Consider the following 20,963-nt stretch of genomic DNA (forward strand, 5'->3'; position numbering starts at 1 on the left):
CCCAAGTCTCTTTGCATGCCGCTCTGATACCAATAAATGTAGTGACCCAACCCGGATCCACTACCTAATCAGAGTTAAGAGCATAATTAAGCATGCATAAAATAAATCGCTGCGAAAGACTTAAATAAAAGCAGACCGGCAGAATACAACCGGTTAAATAAATTCGATTATACAACCCAATCGAATAATAAGCCTTAAAGGGCAAAAACCTACAGCTAATCCTGTTTCCTTCACTGGTCACTGGCTACTCCAAGCTCCTGGTGCTCAGTCCTGCACCTACACCTGCCCCGTCGAATGGGGTGTCCAGATACACAGAAAATATTGGACGTGAGCTCTAAACTCAATACGAAAGCACGGGTAAAACATACAAATATGATGCATGCAAATGACAGGGTATCCATATCTGGGATAACTGTATACAATTGCTCAGTAATGGCGCCTAGGACATGAGTGGTACAACCCGGGGAGCAAACCCTACGTACGCTGCTCATTCCTACTGGACGTGGACCGTGTCTGTAACGACCCACTGTATCAAGACGGGTCTTTTCAGCGTGCTTATGTCCTCACTCACACGCACCCTGGAAAACTTCCCAGGGGGTCACCCATCCTATAATTGCCCCAAGTCAAGCACGCTTAACTTTGGAGTTCTTATGTGATGAGCTTCCGAAAAGAAGATGCACCTTCTTGATATGAGCAATACATATGAAACCTTTTAAGCCCTCCTCAATTATGTAGTCCCATACCTACACAGTCTCAGAATCCCCTCTCATTCCGGCACAAGATCGGTTCATTCATGTCTCCCTCCGCCTAGAAGCCTACCAGGAGCCGCTCATTGTCCGTGCAACCTCTTGGCACCGGCGATCACTCCCTGCCTCTTCAGCCCCGGGCGTCACATGCCCACCAGCTTCCGCTTGGTTCGTCCCCGAACCATACCGTACTAAGAGAGGTCGGCTTTGATACCATTTGTAACGACCCACTGTATCAAGACGGGTCTTTTCAGCGTGCTTATGTCCTCACTCACACGCACCCTGGAAAACTTCCCAGGGGGTCACCCATCCTATAATTGCCCCAAGTCAAGCACGCTTAACTTTGGAGTTCTTATGTGATGAGCTTCCGAAAAGAAGATGCACCTTCTTGATATGAGCAATACATATGAAACCTTTTAAGCCCTCCTCAATTATGTAGTCCCATACCTACACAGTCTCAGAATCCCCTCTCATTCCGGCACAAGATCGGTTCATTCATGTCTCCCTCCGCCTAGAAGCCTACCAGGAGCCGCTCATTGTCCGTGCAACCTCTTGGCACCGGCGATCACTCCCTGCCTCTTCAGCCCCGGGCGTCACAGTGTCCCCCAGATGTTAGTAACCCATAACCCGTCGGTCCCTGGGCACTAGACATCAACCGTCCAAACAAGGCTGAGCGACCCTACATGGCTCATCTCAAAAGATGGAAAGGTACAATATGATATGCACATGCTGCATAATAATATGACATATAAATGCAACATATAAGCATGCAAAACCCGCTGGCAATCTCAGTCAGTACTTACGTGCCTTTCTACAGGCAGTCCTAGTAGTCCCACTCTAGGTTTCAAGCCTATCATCAACTCTACAATGCAAATACCCATGGATCATTTATTAATCTCTAAAAGACTTAACTAAGCTATTGCATACTCCTAAATAATTTAAGGAGACCTTAGCTATACCTGCGTCCGTCGTCAGCCCGCTGATGACAATTGCCTCAAAACTAGGCCACAGCTCCGCTACGACGCCTGGATCGCTATGCCACTTCCGAATTCCCAATAGGATGCCTAGAACTCCCTAGATCTGAGTTAGAAGGCTAAGAAATCGAGAGAGAAGAGAGGAAAGGTGCGAGTTACAAATGAGCCTCGGACCCCCTATTTATAGACGCGGAACGTTGCTTCCGTTCGGCCGACGAACTTTGCTTTCGTTCCTCATCGTTGCTTCCGATGGTGCCAACGTCCCGTCAAGTACGTAAGCAGTGACGCATTTCAGAAGGTACGAACGTTGCTTCCGTTCCCTGGACGTTGCTTCCGTTCTGCCTGACCTTCCCGGCCATTTTCGACCCTTCTGAATCCATTTTTTAAGTCCGTTAATCCAACAAAAACTTCCTTAATCATGTTTTACTAAATCTAAACATGATCAAATGATTAATATACTCATTAATCGCTAATTACGGATACGGGTTACTACACTGAGTGAGAGAGTAACCAAGGAAGACACAAGGGGAGGAGCGTGAGGTAAGTTTGTGGGGAGAATATGGACGAAGCCAGGGATAGCAAAGACAACCAAAGATACGAAGTTTAGAAAGATTAGGAGGGACACCAAGCAAGCGCTCGAAAGAGGACTTGTAAGCTAGGTTGCTTTTGGGCATTCGATTGATGAGGTAAACCGCGGTGGCCAAGGCAAAGGGCCAAAACGTAGTGGGGACAGACGCATGATGGAGAATTGCTAGACCAGTCTCAACAACATGACGATGACGGCTTTCAGAGAAGCCATTGTGTTCGGGAGTATGGGGAGGAGTAGTGAGATGAGAAATTCCATGCTGACTAAGAAAATATTTGAGAGCGAGGAATTCATTACCATTATCAGTATAAAGAGTGAGGATGGGACGACCAAAACGTTTTTCAACTAGGGACTTGAAACACCGAAACACAGAGAGAACATCCGACTTACGTTTTAAATGGTAAAGCCATATATATTTGCTGTAGTGATCAACAAAAATAACATAATATTTATAGCCATCACAGGAGGTAACAGGAGATGTCCAGACATCATAAAATAAAAGTTCAAGAGGAAATTGGGATGATAAAGAAGAATCATGAAAAGGTAATTTATGACTTTTATTATACTTGCAAGAGTTACAATTAAACTGACGCAACAGAGAATTAAAGGACGACAACGATTTTGACACCACTAATTTGTGCAGGACTCGATCAGACGGATAACCTAAACGATGATGCCAGACATGCAGAGACACGACAGAGAGAGTAAAAGCCAGTGGTTATGACGATGGACGCTTAGACCAGGAGTAGACATCGTCCTTAAGTGGACCTTGATGGAGGATTGCCCCGGTGCGACGGTCCTTCACCTGAAAAACAGAGGAAGAGAAAACAACCAAGAAGTCATTAGATTTACAAAGCTGTGAAACTGATAAAAGATTCTTCGTAATGGACGGCACACACAAGACATGAGTAAAGTGAAGAGAAGCAGGGTTAAAGGGCGGTGAGAGACAACCTATGTGGGTGATGGGAAGACTAGTGCCATCACCAACAATGACACCATCAGAACCTGCGTAAGGGTCATGAAGGGAAAAGTTTGCGAGATCAGAGGCCACATGAAAAGTTTGCGAGATCAGAGGCCACATGAAGGTGAGGCAAGTGAGTAAGCAGCTGGTGGAGGAGATGGACCAGATGCAGAATACGACTGCCCAGAGGATGCTGTAGGTGCTGGCATATAAGTAAAATTCGGGCAACGTTTAGCGGAATTCCCCTGAAGACCGCAAAGCTGGCAGCGCCCAAGATAGGGGCAGGGAACACGCTGGCCGTTCGCTGATGGGTAGGATGGCGGCGGCGGCCGTGGAGTCCATCCGCCCGGTTGGCAGACTTGGTGGGGAGACGAGACAGAAGTTGGAGGCGGAACGGGCGATGAACGACGGTAGCTGTCATCCGATCGGGTAGATGTGTTGGCGGTGGCCGAAAGGGTAAGGTGAGTGTCCCGACGAGCACTAAGATACGCTTCATTATTGAGAAGTTTATCATGCAGTTTCTCAAACGATATTGCAGAATCACGAGCCTGAATAGCATGAGAAAGTTCTTTATATCATCACCCAGACCATGAAGAACTTTGATTGTAAGTCCTCGATGTCAACTGGTGAGTTCATGAGAGCCAGTTCATCGGCTTTGGATTTGATGAATTGCATGAATTCGGTTATGGACTGAGAACCCTTCACAGGATTGCGAAGTTGCGTCTTTAACTGAGTTTTGCGACCACGGGAGGGCTTTCCATAAGTGAGTGTGATGGTGTTCCAAGCGTCTGCAGAGGTGGTGGCAGTGGCAATTAACAGAATCAATGATGGAGTCATTGATCCAATGATAATATTCAAAATCAGTTGATCCTGGCGGATCCAGGCGGTGTGCTCAGGATTCAATGTGGTAGAGGTGAAGGTGGTTACGTATTTGGATGGACAGGGATGAGAGCCATCAACAAATCCAAGCAAATCATGACCAGTAAGAAGGGTCGTGAACTGTAGTCATGAGAGAAAGTTGCAAGAGGTGAGCTTCAAGGGCGCATGAGCAGCAGCATTGATGTATACCAGAGTAGCAGGAGCAGCAACAGAATTGGTGGTGGTTGCCATGGGAAACGGCAGCGATCGGCGCGGCGGAGAAAGAGGGCGGCGGCGGCTGCGTGTAGTAGGGTTAGGAAAATTTTATTGGCGTATGCCAGAGACTTTTGATATCATGGAGAGACGGATGAAATAATATTTCTCTGATATATTCCCAAGAATGAATACAAGAATGTTTATATACAACTAGAAGACCTAGGAGATAAAAGGAAAAATATAATTACAAAATATACAAAAGATAATATAAAATATATTCCAAGATATAAAATATATTCCAATAAATACTAGTCTTCCCCTTCCTCAAAGGACTTAATTCTTTGTTTTTTATATCAAGTCTCCTTCTTCCAAGGACAGGTTTCCCCTTAGAGGACAATTTCGCACTTTGCGATTGCGAAGTTTCACCTCAAGTTCTTTTTTCACTCGCCCACAATTCAGAACTTGATAAAAAACGACCCCATCTGCCATGACATAAAATTAAATTAATATATAATCAAGAAACCATTAAAAGTTGAATCTCAAGAGAATGAAATCAAGAAAACCATTAACAGTTCCACAACTGCGCAACGAATGAAATTAAGACAACTCTTACGGCACAAGAAGCAATGCATGAAAAATCATGTCGAAGCTGATGTGACAATTGGACCGCTTTTTGCCCAGTGATTTTTTTGACTCTGTCGCAATCTTTTTCTTCTACGTAGTGATTTGGAGATGTCATTTTTATTTTAACTTTCTCTTGGGAAGACAAATTAAATATGTTGAAGCTGATCTTCAAATTAATATAATGAAGAAAAATACCATTAAAAACTGCACAAAAAACCCAAAAAAATTTTTAAAGTGTATTCATGCAAATTATATAAACAAGTCGAAGCTGATCATCGAATATATAATCAAGAAATATACCATTAAAAATTACACAAGAAACCAATATTGACCAAGAAAATTATTACGAAGCTGACTTGATCGTACATCTTGATAAGTTCCTTTCTTTTCTAATTTCTCAAGAATAAACGCTTTATTTTTGGAGGTATTCCGAATTGTATTACCACGAAGTCTTCAAAATTTATCCACTCCAACATATTACCTCTCATCAAGGCGGCCTTGCCCTATCGCGGGCAGGCCCTTACCCAGGACTTATGCTGCAGTTATATACTTTTTTAGTGCGAAAAAGTTCTACGTAAAACCTCTTTTCCCCTAGAGCCTTTTTCACTCATCCGTGTTCTTCATCTCCTACACAGTGATCCGAAGATTCCATTTTTTTTCTCTTCGCCTCGGGGAGAAAAACCTAGGAGAAAAGGATGCTGACATTGATTGATTAGTAGTGTCAAGTGTGTAAAAATTGTTTTATTTTAATAAGGCTTATCGAACAAAGAAGTAAGAGTCGTTATTGTGTTTTAATTTTTTTTATTGTGTTTTAGTTTTTAGTTGCTTCTTGTGTACATATATAATATATGTAATTTGCATTCACTTTCTCTGCACTTTTTGCTTTTGACATTCACCTTTCTTTCATGTTATAATTTTTACATTTGATAAGGTGAGTGTCAAATGCATAAAGTGTAGGAGAGGTGAATGTTAATTACCCTATATGATATAAGGGTTATGTAATGGTGTGGAAAAAATAAATAAGAGAGAGATTGCATCTCTTTATCGTGAAAAGTACTAAAATTGGACCCATTAATTTTGGGGTGAATTGATTGAATGACAGCGATCAAATTTTTAATATTAATTTTATAATGAGACTTCTACTGAGATCTTTTTAAACTATAATTTTAAGTGGACACCATTTATTTATTTTGCATACTGAAATAGAATAAGTTTTTATCGAGTTGGAGATTTTTGTTTGTGTCATGTATAAAATTAGGTTTTTTATGAGACGGTTTTTAAAAAGTTTTTTTTGTTATAAAAGTCACATCCAGAATAACAATTTAAGCACATTCGCGAAAACAATAAATTTTTACTATTTTATAAAACATGGCCTATTATAAAAAATCAAACTTTGGTGTCATGGTGTAGTAAGGATAAATTAATTCCAAAAATAGTGTTGCCATTATTAAACTCAATCAACTGTTATTGGGGATAAATTTGGAAATTTGGTGACTTATTTCTTGTCTAAAACTACAAAACCGTCCAGTTGTATAGTGATTAGAGGATTAATTTAAAATTTAAATAACGTGATCATTTAGAAATTCCAAAATAGTTGGAATTTGTAAACGATCAATGGATATGCGAATGGTGAGAATTTTTTAAAAAATAATAATTTTTAACATTTTTATTTTGATATCAAATCTACAAGTTTATAAAATATAATATTTTTGAATTTTTATACTTTAATCTTAAACATCATTTGTACGAAAATATTTTAAAAATATAAATACATTACATTTATTTCATGTATAATGTCTATTTATTATATTACACAAATAATGTGTGCGCCTCATGTTATTAATAAGGCCCAAACATAGAGTAACAGTCAGCTAGACTAACAATATCTCTGCTACCCTTAATGGGCCTTCGAGAACAAGGTTAGGCCGTACTTTATTGGCCCATTATGCAGATCCAATTTTCGTAAAAAGATTTTTTAAGATTTTAATTTTTTTTTATATTTTTTGATGGATTTTAATTTATATTTACTTACATAGAAATTAAGAGAATTACATTGATGGTATGATAAGTTTCATGTTTTTTTTCTTTTTTAAAATTCAGTCATGTTAAAGTTAATTTACAGACTTCTTACACTAATGTATTAAAATAAGGAAAAATTTCTTTTTTGGTCCTATATATTTGCCTCTTTGTGATTTTGGTCCTCTATGTTATGACATTTCAGTTTTAGTCCTGCATGTTTTTATTTTTTAGCAATTTTATTCATTTTTCATTGAAAATGATGATGTGTCAATATACACATCAGCGCCACGTCAGTTCCTTGTCAGCGCCACGTCGGAAAAAGGACTAAAATTGCCAAAAAAACAAAGATAACAGACTAAAATTGAAATGTGATAACATAGAGGACCAAAATCGCAAAGAGACAAATGTATAGGACCAAAAAAGATATTTTTCCTTAAAATAATAATAATTTAGTCATTATCCATCGGATTGTGGAATGGACACCAACCGATAAATAAAAAACGCTCCACTCTACGGTTCATTTCAACCTATTTTTACAAGCATTATCTAAATGATAGATCTAATGATCATCATTTATTAATACATACGGGGTTGACTAAAAAATAACGAATCTCTGATAAATATCAACTGCTAGATGCATGTTAAGACAGTGGTTGTATAAATAAAATCTAACTTACCACACACTACATCTGTAATTTTCGGTGATATCATTATTAAGCCACACCAGCACTCATAATGAAAAATAACTAAACACAAAAAACGATAAATTAAAGGATTAACACTGTAAATTTACTAATAAGAAGAGGAAAAAGATGTACGTGGATAAATGAGCAATGAAGTTTGCGGGCTCTACACATTCCTATAGTGCATCATGTGACAAACATATGATGATGTGACAAAAATCAAGCATCTAAAGGAAAGGTGTACATAAGTAATTTAAGTACTCAAAAATAGTTATTTAAGCAATGAAAATATATTTAAATCCATAGATTTAATTTAATTTTAATTATTTTTTCAAACACTCATATTACTAATTTTTAGTACTAATTATATAAAAATTAAATCTCGTGGATCGCATAGATGAAATACTAGTATATGATAATGTATATTTTAGGTTTCAAATTTAAAATTTGATCGAATATTTTATTTTTGTGTGTGTCAATATATATATATATATATATATATATATATATATATATTTATAAATATTTCTATAAATGTTATATATTATAATGTATCAAATTTTGGTTCAAAATTAAAAATTGATCGGATGTTATCATTAATTTTTATTTTCAATTAATTAATTATTTTTAAAAATCGAGGGTTTTAAGACACTGATTGAAATGCGAATACCCCTAAAAATCATTTTAACGGTTCAATCGCCCAGAACCAGTCAAGAACCGATCAAATATAGTATATATAACTATAACTAATATTTTGAATATATTTATATAGTTATTTATTTTTTAAACTATGATAAATATATTTTTGTTTATTTATATACATCTTTTAAATTTTTAAAATTTAAAAGATATTATTAATTATATTATATTATATAAACGATTTTTCGGTCCGACCGTCTGGTTAAAATGGTCGAATCGGTTGGACCATTTTTTTAAGGTAAACTGGTTCGATCACCGGTCCGGTTATGAAAACATTGATTTCAATTAATTTTTGTGTCTATGTAAATGCAAAAATTTTCATAAATGTTATATATGAAAATGTTCTAATTTTTTATTCAAAATTTGAAATTTTATCGGATATTATCACTAATTTTAAAGTGAGTTAAACACATGTATGTGAAAATTTTGATAAATGTTATATAGGATGATGTACCAATTATTAAGTTCGAAAATTTGAAATTCGATTGGATATTATCACTAATTTTTATTTTTAATTAATTTTTTGTGTTAATATAATTATGTGAACATTTTCATAAATATCTTACTATCTTATTAAAGAAGAGCATCACTTACTAACCGAATTTAAAATTAATTTGGTAAAACTCAAGACAAAATATCTAAAATACCCTTAAAAAAGAACAAAATCTCTATCTCTATTTTTATCTCTATTTATATTTTAAACTTCATTTGTCCATAATTTTCTTTATTTGTGTGTCTTCATTTTATTTTTAAATTTAAATTGATTTTAAACAAAAATACAATATATATATATATATACACAATATTTATATTTTAATCACACACGCAACGTGTGTGCAGATGCGACTAGTTATATATAATATTTCACCAAATTTTGATTAAAAAATTTTAAATTTGATCGGATGTTAACACTAGTTTTTAATTTCAGTTAATTTTTTTGTGTCAATAAAAATAATTTTCATAAATGTTATTACGATAATAATATAATTTTCGATTCAAATTTTAAATATATGATTGCATGTTATAACTACTGGGGAAAATTGCTTTTTTTGTCCTGTATGTTTGTCACTTTGCGATTTCAGTCCTTTATATATTCAGATTTCAGTTTTAGTCCGCTATCTTTATTTTTTTGGTAATTTTAGTCCTTTTTTTGACATGGCGTTGACGTGTCACTAATTCAGTGCTGATGTGGAGCTGACGTGTAGAGTGCCACGTAAGCAACTTCGAATAAAAAAGATCAAAATTGCCAAAAATCAGAACATGCAGGACTAAAACTGAAATGCGAAAACATAGAGGACCAAAATTGCAAAGTAACAAACATATCGGACTAAATTTGCAATTTTTTATACATATATATATGAAAATTTTCATAGATACAATATATGATAAGAATAATGCTAAAGATACCAAAAAATATATCGTAAAATGATATTTACAACAACTATATGACGAAAATTTTATTCAATATATCATGAGATTTGATAAATAAAATTTGTATTTTGAATTTCAATTGGGATCTCTTTATCATGTTTTGACCCATTAGACTCATTTAAGGAGTTGATTAACTTAATTAAGAATTGAGCTACTACAAGAACTTACTCTTTCATACGAGGGAACAAGAAGTAAAGAAAAATGTTTATTTTCAAATTTATTTAAATTTAAAAATATACGGAATTAAATCAAAATTATAAAATATTTATATAAAATTATAAATACAATGTCAAAATGTTACTAAAAAGAGATAGAGATAAGATATAAATAATAACAGGCCGAGATTAAAGGGAAAGTGTTTATTATTAAAAAAAATATTAAACCAAAAGAGATAAGAAGAATGATATATTTTTAAATGTCAGTTTCTCCAATATATATATATATATATAATCCTCGTGTTTCTATAATCCGTAACCTATTCAAACTCCTCGGCTCCTAATATATGAACGTACATTCTGTCAAATCTGGGAATAAAACCCTTTACGGAATTAATAAGAGTTTATTCGTCCTTAGATTTGATAACAATTGGAAAAAAAGTATGGATTTGACTAAATTTGATTTTGGTAAAAATTGGTTCATCCGTTGGTTGTTTAACATGGAAAATATTTTTCCGAAAGTGTTCAATGATAAATTGATCTTGATCAGCAACAAGACATATTTTCTCCTATTTCGGAATCACGAATCCGAGACGTCGTCCATGGACAACAACATTGATGATCTTCCGGATTGTCTTTTAGCAGAGGTTCTCCTCAGACTTTCTCCGGCGTCGTTGTGTCGATTTAAAGCTGTTTCCAAGGAATGGCATTCTCTGATTTCGAGCACTTATTTCATTCGTACATATGCATCAAAATCGCCGCCTTATTGGGCCTTTCTTTCGGTTTTCGAACATGATAATTGTATGATCAACAGTGCTGTTAGGGAGCATAAACTGCTGATTGACTTGCATTCTGGCGATCTCAAATGCCCATCCCCATCCCCAATTTCTAATAATCATCGACAGAAACTACACATGGAATTCTACAAGGTATTGGGAGTGAGCAATGGGCTGATTTTGTGTTGGTGTTCCATGTACAACTCGAGAGATTATAAATACTCTTGTTCGTACCCGATTGTATGCAATCCCGTGACGAAGCAGTATGTTATCCTTCCCCCATGCATTAGCTTTGCTTCATACAAAACGATATCTGGTTGGGGATTTCTGACTGAAATGAGAGATGGAGTAGTCACAAGTTACACTGTGGTGGTACCCGTGGCTTCTCGGTTGCGATTCCAAGTATTCTCGTCGAAAACTGGTGAGTGGAAGGTCTACTACCCTATGCCGGCCAATGCTGATTCAGAAATTTTCCGCCGTGGAAGATCGTGGGGGAATGCCACTGAGCTTGATGGAATTTTGCATTGGGTACATCCAATAAAGGGGATATTCGCTTATGATCCCCACAGGAACCCCAAAGCACTTCGCCTCATTGCTCTTCCTAATCGCCACTTGGTCCATGACTTCATGTGCAGTACGCACCAAGGACATCTGAAATATTTAGAATTGGATCATACCCAAAATCTGATCAGTGTTTGGGTGCTGAATGATTATGGCATGGGAGATAATTGGTCGTTGGAACATAGAGTCGATTGCGGTGACATACTGCGAGATGTACAATATTATTGCATCCACGTATTGGACTTGAACATTAAGTTAAAACTCATATCATTACATCCATTTGATCCCGATATTGTCTACTTTGGATGTGATTATGTTTTCGCCTCTTACAACATGCGGGAAAGGAATTGCAAATTCTCAGGTGTTTTCAGACTCCTAAGTCGAGGACAGAGTTTTTCGATCGGTGGTGTCGGGCATTTACACTAGTAATTCCGCCATTTCCCTTCTCTCTTCCCTCCTTTCCTCCTAGAAAATAAATCTTACTGAACTATATATTTGATTCCTAGGATGTGAAATTTTAGTTAGTATGTACATTGTTTTTGGCTCAGAGCATATGTTGTTAATTATTTTTACTTGCCATTCAAACATGGATGGACTTGCATAGCAAATTTTTTTTTTGTTTTGAAAAAAAAAAAGTTGATCTCAAAGAATACCTCAGCATGATAGGATATTCATTGGATCATGTGAAATTTAAATCGTGGAATGTATATCAACTTCGTTTGTTGTTTTCCTATTTGATGGAGGTTTTGAATATTTCTATTAATGTTGCTAGTTTTTTTTCCGGAACATACTCCAGTTATATAAATTAATGAAATATTTTATAATTTTGTATCATGTCAATATTAATATTTCTCTTCAGTTGAAATTGCATAAAAATTAAAAAATTCTCCATGAAAATATGATGATTATATTTTTATATAGAAATTAAATGTTGAATGAAAAAAATATATAGAAGAGAAGCATGTTTCTAAAAGGCGACGCCTAAAACCGCTTAGGTGGCGCATAGAATCTAGGCTGTTGCTGTTCGCCCGATTTTTAGACAGCTGAAGCTTTTAGAAGTTATTACATTAATTGGTGATATAGGTCGCTTAATCTCCACCTAGACGCCTCAGAATCCGCCTAGGCGGCGCCTAGATAACATATAATAATTTTTAATATTTTTTAATTTTAATATTTTAAAAAAATATTATTTGACATATGTGTCCATTAATTTATATTGGATGAAAACGAGAAATATGTCATGTAATTCGAGTTTGAATTCGATAAAGAGGAATTATTGAAAAAATATTAAGGCGAATAATAATAATTAGATTTCAAATACTCCTACGTCACCCCTTCTTCCACCTCGGAAGGATATCACTAGAAGACTTTGAATTTTACAAGTAATTTGCAAAACCCCAATGCATTTTAGGACTTAACATTGCCTAAACAAGAACTCCTAGTACAACACTTCAGTTTCAGTCCTAGACTGATGATAGAACAAAGTGAATACAACTCAAAATCCTTAGAACAAAAATTGATCCTACAATGATCAGAATAACACTTCGGCGTTTGTGCTTCGAGTTCCTTGATCAAATCTTGAGCATGTAAAGATTTGAGCATTCTCGTAAAATAGCAGAGTTTTCAGAGCATGAGAGAGAGTTTTTTTGATCGATCAAGATCTTTATTTATATCATTGGATTGTTAAGAGTCATAAATTCAAATTGAATCTTCACATAGGGTTGAATTATTCTCGTTGGCTTTGTCACTATCAACAATAAATTCTGGAGCCGACATAGCCCTTTGCATCGCGGCACTTCCTTCATCAGAGAATGTCAGATTACGGAAGAACTTGTCCATAAAAAAACATGGTAGTTGACTGGTGACGGGTAAACTGATGAAGTCGGTTTAGCGAGTGTAAAATGATGAAATCAGTTTAGCGTCTTTGGCTAGTTGAGCACGGTGATTGAGCGTGAAGAAGTTTAGCTCCATATATCAGTTTAGCGTTTTATAGTTGCTTGATTAGTTTGCCTTCTTTTCAGTTTTGAAATTTTGTAAACAACAAAACTAAATTTTCCAACAATTTTATTAAACTTTATTCTTGTTTTCAACTTTTCCATTAAAAATACATTCATAAACGAGATTTAAATATCTAAAAGTACCAAAATATTAAATCAAAATGATAATTTTATGCATACTAATTTTGAATTTAGGATTATAGATTTTTGAAAAAAATCTAAATTTTATAAAATGTATTGCAAAATTTGCATTAAATAATAATACAATATTTATTAAAATCTAATTATAAAATATTTTTCAAACATTTTTAATTTTATTTAATTTTATTTTTTATTTTAAATTTATAATTTATAATTAATTTATTTCTAAAAAAATTATTACTTTATATCGTTATCATTATTTTATCAAATCATTTCGTGTTTTCAACTTCTCCATTAAACATGATTCATAAATAAGGATTTAAATATCTAAAAATATCAAAATATTGAACCAAATGATAAGTTCATGAATGTTACTTTTTCGATTTAGAATTATATAAGCATGTTATTTTTTTGTTATTTATTATAAATTGTGCAATGCATATTCTCGAAAAATTTAAATTTTGGTTCAATAATATATAGTCCTAAATCGAAAAACCAATATGTTCGAACTTATCGATTTAGTTCAATATTTTGGTACTTAAAATTATTTAAATACTTGTTTATGAATGCATGCTTAATGAAAAAATTGGAAATCGAAGTGAATTTAATAAAATAATGATAACAGGATAAAATAATAATATTTTTTAGAAAATAATTAATTAATGATAATACATTTAAAATAAAAAAAGTTAATAAAACAAAAAATGTTTGCTAAATATTTATAATTGGATTTTATTAAAAATTGTGTATTATGGGTTGAATAAATTTAAAAATTATTTTTACAGGGGCCAAAAATGCATTTTTAATATTTCACAGGGGTATTTCGTGCAAAAAAATATCAAAATCTTTACTCAGTCGCATGAGGGAAGCGTGCACAACAATCACTCATCTGAAGGGGCGAGTGAGCTAATTTTTTAAAAGGTTCGAGTTGAATATGCCTATTAAAATTTAAAGGAAAATTGTGCATTTTCAATATTTCATATGATGGCATACATATAGATGTTTGATGCAAGTAACTCTGGGGAAAAATAATGAATGATATAGTTTTAAATCTCATGACTTTATCCAATATAATAGAATCCCCATCTTTATAGAATCCATAACCTATGCAAACTCCTCCTATATTATTATTAACGTACGTGGCCGTGCATTTGAGAATTCTCTCGCAACTTTGGAACTAAAACCTTTATAGGAACATATAGAGTTATCGGTCCGCCGTAAAGGTGAGCGAATTATCGTCTCTCAGTTTCGTTTTTGGTTTTCATTCTAATTTATTTTATCGTCTTTCTTTTTGTTTTTATTCTGATTTATGGGAAATACAATTATGTTTTCTGTGAATATGATTTGGGCTTACACAATCAATTTCATAGCTTAATGACATTTTCTTTTAATAAATTTTCAGATTTTATTTGTATATATGAGCATGATGCGATTTGATAGTTTGTAGGGATTTTACTAAATTAAATTAAATTTTTATATGGTTGCAAAAGATTTTTCTATTTGATGTTGAACAAAACAGAACCAATTAATTTAGTGTTCGCAACTTTAAAAAATGAGTGATCATGGAATCACTACCTAAGTGTTTGTGGTCGTTTTGTATTAATTAGGTAGAAAGTACAGAATCAGGAATAATTGGAGATGTGGATATTCGATGGTAAAATTGATCTTGCTCAGGGGATTGTAATAGAGGTTCTCCTGAGGCTTCCGGCGGCGGCGTTGTGTCGGTTTAAAGTTGTTTCCAAGGAATGGCATTCTATGATTTCGAGCGCTTATTTCAGAGGTAGATATGCCTCTACTGGAAGAACAACATCAAGTTTTAGATTTCTTTCTGTCTTGAAATATAGATGTTGTAAGCCGAAGAGTGATCATGTTTTGGAGCATGAGCTGCTGATGGACTTGCATTCCGGTGCTCTCAAAATCCCAACAAAATCAAGTTGGAACTTTCTTGCTAAAGATCAAGCAGACCATCATCGCAACCTACGCATGAAATCCTATAAGGTATTAGGAGTGAGCAATGGCTTGGTTTTGTGTTGGTGTTATCGCCGCGGACACCAGATCATATGCAATCCTGTCACGAGTCAGTGTGTTGTTCTTCCCCGGTGCAATGGCGTAGATTGGTCTTATTGGGGATTTCTCACTGAAGTGAGTACTGATGAAGTTTTCATGACCAGTTACACGGTGGTGGCATTTGTGCCTCTTCGGTTTCAATTCCAAGTCTTCTTGTCTAAAACTGGTGAGTGGAAGGTGTACGATTTCGCCCGAGGTACACATATTAACCCCCAGGGTGGATACTTGAAGGCCGCCACCGAGCTTCATGGGATTTTGCATTGGCCACATTCAACAAATGGGAAGATACTTGCTTATGATCCCCACAGAAACCCCCACGCACCACGACTCATTGCTCTGCCTCATGATCATCAGCCCCTCCTCTGCAAAAGTGCCACTACAATGTTTGGTACGCACCAAGGACAATATCTGAGATATTTGGAGTCAGACAACCAAAGGCTGAGTGTTTGGGTGCTGACTGATTATGGCATTGGGGATAATTGGTGGTTGCAACATAGAGTGGACTATGATCATATTCCTGACATGGTGCGAAATGTACATTGTATCATACATCCCATATCTTTGCATCCATTTGATCCTGATATTGTCTACTTGGGATGTGATTATGTTCTTTCCTCTTACAACATGCGGGAAAGAAAATGGGAACTTGTCAAATCTTTTCATCGGATTCCCAGGGAGGCTTTTAGTTATTGGAGTCGCGCCATAACCCTGGTCATTCCGCCTTTTCCGCACTCCATTCCCTCCTCTCCCAGAATGAATAAATCTTGAATGCTCACGTACACCATATATTGCAATTCACAGGTTCATGGACTTCATTTTTTTAAAGCCTCATGGACTTCATTTTGCATAGCAATTAAGTTTTGTAACTTTTCTATTAATTGTTGGAGTTTTTTTTAATATTTCTATGCTGCTACAATTTTTTCCCTTTTAGATAATTCTAGAGATATAAATTAATGAAAAATGTTTTAAAAATTGTATAATTTCAGTATTAATTAACATAAAAAAAAACTTATTTAAATTTCTCTTAGTTTGTAATTGCATAAACATTCTGAAAGTTCTCCGTGAAAATATTATGATATTTGAAGACAATACAGTTTTCATGATTTAATTTTTTTTATTTATGTATTATTAATAATTTAATACTTACATAAGGAAAATTGAAAAATGTTTATTTTCAATTTTTTTTAAGTTTATATATATGGAAATAAATAAAAATTATCAAAATACTTATAAAAAATAATCTCAAAATGTTAGTAAAAATAGAAAGAGATAAGATTAATTAAAGAACAACTATCGACATAAGAAGAAAAAAAGGTTTATTTTAAATTTAAAATATTAACGGATTATGCATATTTGATACGCGTGCTAGCTTCATAAAAAAAACTAAAAAAATTAGATAATGAAGTAGTAGTTTAATTTGAAAAGGAAAGCTATATTTTGTTTAAAAAATTGAAACGATATAAGAGAAAATAAAGTCTAAGCACATTATACAAACTGTTTATAGTGTCATGGTGAATTTTCATTTATTTATTTCCTTTATACCCCTACATATATTATCTTTCCAAACTTCCTCTCCACTTCTTACGCCTTCCAACGGCCTCCATCTCTCTCCAAATTTCATTTTCACTACTTAAGCCCTCCAACAAACTCCATGTTTCTCCAAACTTTCTTTTTTTTTTTGAAAATCCAAAATTTCTTATTCTTATTGTGTCCACAGGAATATGTTTTTACCTTATATTTTTGCTGAATTTATTTTTATTTCTATTTTTATGTAATTATAGGTTTCAACCTCTTGATACATTCATTTTTAAGTAGCAATACATCTCTTATTCACTTAATTAGTTAATTATATTTTATCACACACTTACATAATTATAGACATAGATACTTTTAAATATCTAATTTTTCGTTTTTTTCATGTTTTACACACGCATTGACGACTAGTATAAAAAGAAATTTAGTATATATATCTATTTGATAATTAGATGATGTTTTGGGAATAAGAAAAAGTTTCACCAAATTAAGGTCCCGTTTGGTATCAAAAGCAAAACAAAAAAATCTCTTTTTCAAAAAAAGAAAAAAAAAGAAAGTGTTTTTCTAGTTCGTATTGATGTGTTTGGATTGGTTTTTTATGGCTTAAAAAATATTTATTTAACTTAAAAATAGAGCTTTTTCAAAAGTAAAAAATTAGAGCTTAAAAAAACACTTATTTTAAAAAAAGTTCATGAAAAGCAAACAGGCTCTTAGTAAAGAAGCTTTAATTTTAATAAATAACTAGCGTCTCAGAACTCATATAATCATGATTTTATTTTTAATTTATTTTTATTTTCTAAATATTTGTAACTAAATTATAAAATAAAGAGGATTTGTTAAAACAGAAAAAAGTAAATCAAAGTTTTGAAAAAAAAAACTAATTAAGATAATTACTGGTATATAAAAAAAATATCACCAAAATTCAGTTATTATTCACTCGTCCCCTTGATTAATAAGTTTATATGGTTGTGTTTACTTAATTTGATTAATGATGGATAAACAATCATGTGTTTACTTTCATGAATCAATTTTGTGATCGATATTATGATTAAGTGACGAGTTATAATTTTGCACTTTGCTTATAATATATAATCTTATTTTTAGTTTTTATTTCATGTGCGTCGTTCGGCTAATGTGGTTGCGCATGTTTTAGCTCATTTTGTTTCTCCCTCCCAATGACTCTTTCATTGGGATTATGGAAATTTTTTCTTTTTGATTGGTTGATCTTGTAACTGAAAACAATATTTTGGTTGGATAAATTACAAGTTTCACATGTCAAAAAAACAAAAATCAATAAATAGAGAGAAATAATGAATGATATAATTTTAAATTTCATGAGTTAATCCAATATTATATTAGAATCCCTATCTTTCTAGAATCCTTAACCTATGCAAACTCTTTCTATATATTAACGTACGTGGCCGTGCATTGAGAATTCTCTAGTGAATTAAAGGTGAGGATTCATTATCGTTTCGTTTTTTTTGTTGTTTTTAGATCTAATTTATTTTATCGTCTCTATCTTTTTTGTATATTTTTTTTTATTATTATTCTAATTTTTGGGAATATAAGAATATCACAATCAATTTCATATATAGCTTAATGCGATTCGATAGTTTTGTATTAATTAATTAATTAGCTGTTTTGGTTTTTCTATAATTAATATTGTTCAGAACGAATCCGATGGACAATAACGTTAACATTGATTATCTTCCGGAGTGGCTTTTACTAGAGGTTCTCCTGAGGATTCCGCCGGCGTCCTTGTGTCGGTTCAAATCCGTCTCCAAGGAATGGAATTCTATGATTTCGAGCTCTTATTTCACTCGTACATATGCCGCCTCTCGAGCATCAAAATCGCCTTGTTGGACATTTGTTCCGTCTATGGAATATCCTCAATATATGCGGCTTGGTGTTATGGAGCATCAACTGCTGATGGACTTGCATTTGGTTGATGTCAAATGCCCAAACCCCATTTCTAATCAACCCATGGATGTCAAGAATGTACGGTATATGGTATTTGGAGTGTAATGGGCTGGTTTTGTATTTGTGTCAAGTTTATAACTCCACAATCGATCAATTTTCTTCGCATCTCAGCGTATGCAATGTCGTCACGAAGCAGTGTGTCGTCCTTCCCCCATGCATTAGGCCTATTACTACTCGGCCAACTGGTTGGGGATTTCTCACTGAAATGAGAGACGGAGTTGTCGCAAGTTACACGGCGGTGATATTTCGTCCTAAGTTGCAATTTCAAATTTTCTTCTCGAAAACCGGTGAGTGGAAGGCCTACACCGTTGAAATCGACCCTTCTTACATTTACACTCGGAGGAGTTCCACTGAGCTTGATGGAATTTTGCATTGGCTACATCCATCGAAAGGGATAGCTGCTTATGATCCCCACAGAAACCCCAAAGCAGTACGTTTCATTGCTTTTCCTCGTCCCCCGTCGTCGGCGATGATATGTGGGGCGCAGCAAGGACGTCTGAGATATTTAGATTCTGATGCCCAAGGTCTGAGTGTTTGGGTGCTGAATGATTATGGTTTTGGAGATAATTGGTCGTTGCAACATAGAGCCGACTATGATGACATTTATCGCAATCTACAATATTGTAGCATCAACAGATTGAAATTAACCATTGAGCTACAACTCATATCTTTCCATCCATTCGATCCCGATATTGTCTACTTTGGATGTGATTTAGTTTTCGTCTCTTACAACATGAGAGACAGAAAATCGCAAGTTGTCAAGTTCTTTCAAAATCCTAAAAATATAAGATATGCTCGCTATCGTTGGCTTCGGGCCTTAACGCTGGTCATTCCCCCCTTTTCACTCTCCCTTCCATCTATCTGAATCTTTCTATACGATTTTGATTTCTAGCTAGGATCATATGTAATTTTAATCTTCATTAAAGGATATGTTTGTTGTACTTTCTTTTACAAGCTAGGAATTAAGGATATATTGTTACTTATTGTATTTGAAATTACGTTATTTATCTAACATAAATTTTTAAAGTTTTTTTCTTTTTCCAAATAAAGTGTGGAATTAATCTTGTAATTTTAAGTGTAATATGTAACCAATGTGTGTGTAACACTTCATGTATATATAACAATTTTTTTCTTGAAATTCAAAATCGATCAATAAAAGGCAAATAAATTTTCAATATTTTTTTCGGTTTTAAAAATATATGGAATAAAAATAAAATTATCAAGCTAAGGTATTATTATTATTATTATATATATACAATCTATATTAAAAAATTTGAATAAATACATAACACAAATTCTATTTAAAAAATATCCAAATATATATAAATCCTAAGAATAAATTTGAATCGGGTATGTCTACATAAACCGACCCATTTCTATTTCTTTTGGTGTGATCTTACAGCTATCTCCGTTGGCATATCCATGGGTCATTTATTCTAAACCACATGTGATTTTACACGTTTCTTAAGCAAGAAAAACGATTGGTCTTGATTTACCGCACAAACAACTTCTTGGGTTTGGAGACAAAATGTATACATGCATTTAGAACTTCACCACAACTTCTTATTTGTCCGAAGCAAATTTCAAGAAAATGGGAACTTAGCATTAATTAGGTGATAGAAAATGAAACAAGCAGTTTAATTTTATGACGTAGGGCCATATTAAGAAGTAAAATAGGCAGCAAAAGCACCTTTAATTTCTTGATACGATACAGTGAGGGAGTTGCTGGAGAGACAGAAGGCGGAAGTGGCGGCGGGCGATGGGTGGCAACGGCGGCTTCAGGCAACAGAGTGATGATGGCTCGATTGTTTTGGGATTTGAATAATTTTTGGGTCCGTAGAAAGTAGGCATGCTTAATGGACAGAGTAACTCAAATTACTGACTGCAATTTGAGTTATTATTCATGTTAAATTAAATTAAAGGGTCGTCTATATACGTGCGTACGTGCAAATGTGT

General features: G+C 34.1%; 2 protein-coding genes across 2 annotated transcripts; both read left to right on the top strand.

Annotated features, from left to right (window-relative positions):
• Positions 1-10,452: 10,452 nt before the first annotated feature.
• On the top strand, positions 10,453-11,715 carry LOC140894469 (putative F-box/kelch-repeat protein At4g22430). The gene has a single exon (XM_073302972.1). It carries the CDS (start codon positions 10,453-10,455, stop codon positions 11,713-11,715), a length of 1,263 nt encoding a protein of 420 aa, XP_073159073.1.
• A 3,350-nt stretch (positions 11,716-15,065) lies between these two features.
• On the top strand, positions 15,066-16,262 carry LOC140894471 (putative F-box protein At3g28280). The gene has a single exon (XM_073302973.1). The coding sequence runs from the start codon at positions 15,066-15,068 to the stop codon at positions 16,260-16,262; it is 1,197 nt and encodes a 398-aa protein (XP_073159074.1).
• The last annotated feature ends 4,701 nt before the right edge of the window (positions 16,263-20,963 follow it).

The sequence above is a fragment of the Henckelia pumila genome, chromosome 4, assembly GCF_033568475.1.
Source record: "Henckelia pumila isolate YLH828 chromosome 4, ASM3356847v2, whole genome shotgun sequence".
Lineage (NCBI taxonomy): Eukaryota > Viridiplantae > Streptophyta > Magnoliopsida > Lamiales > Gesneriaceae > Henckelia > Henckelia pumila.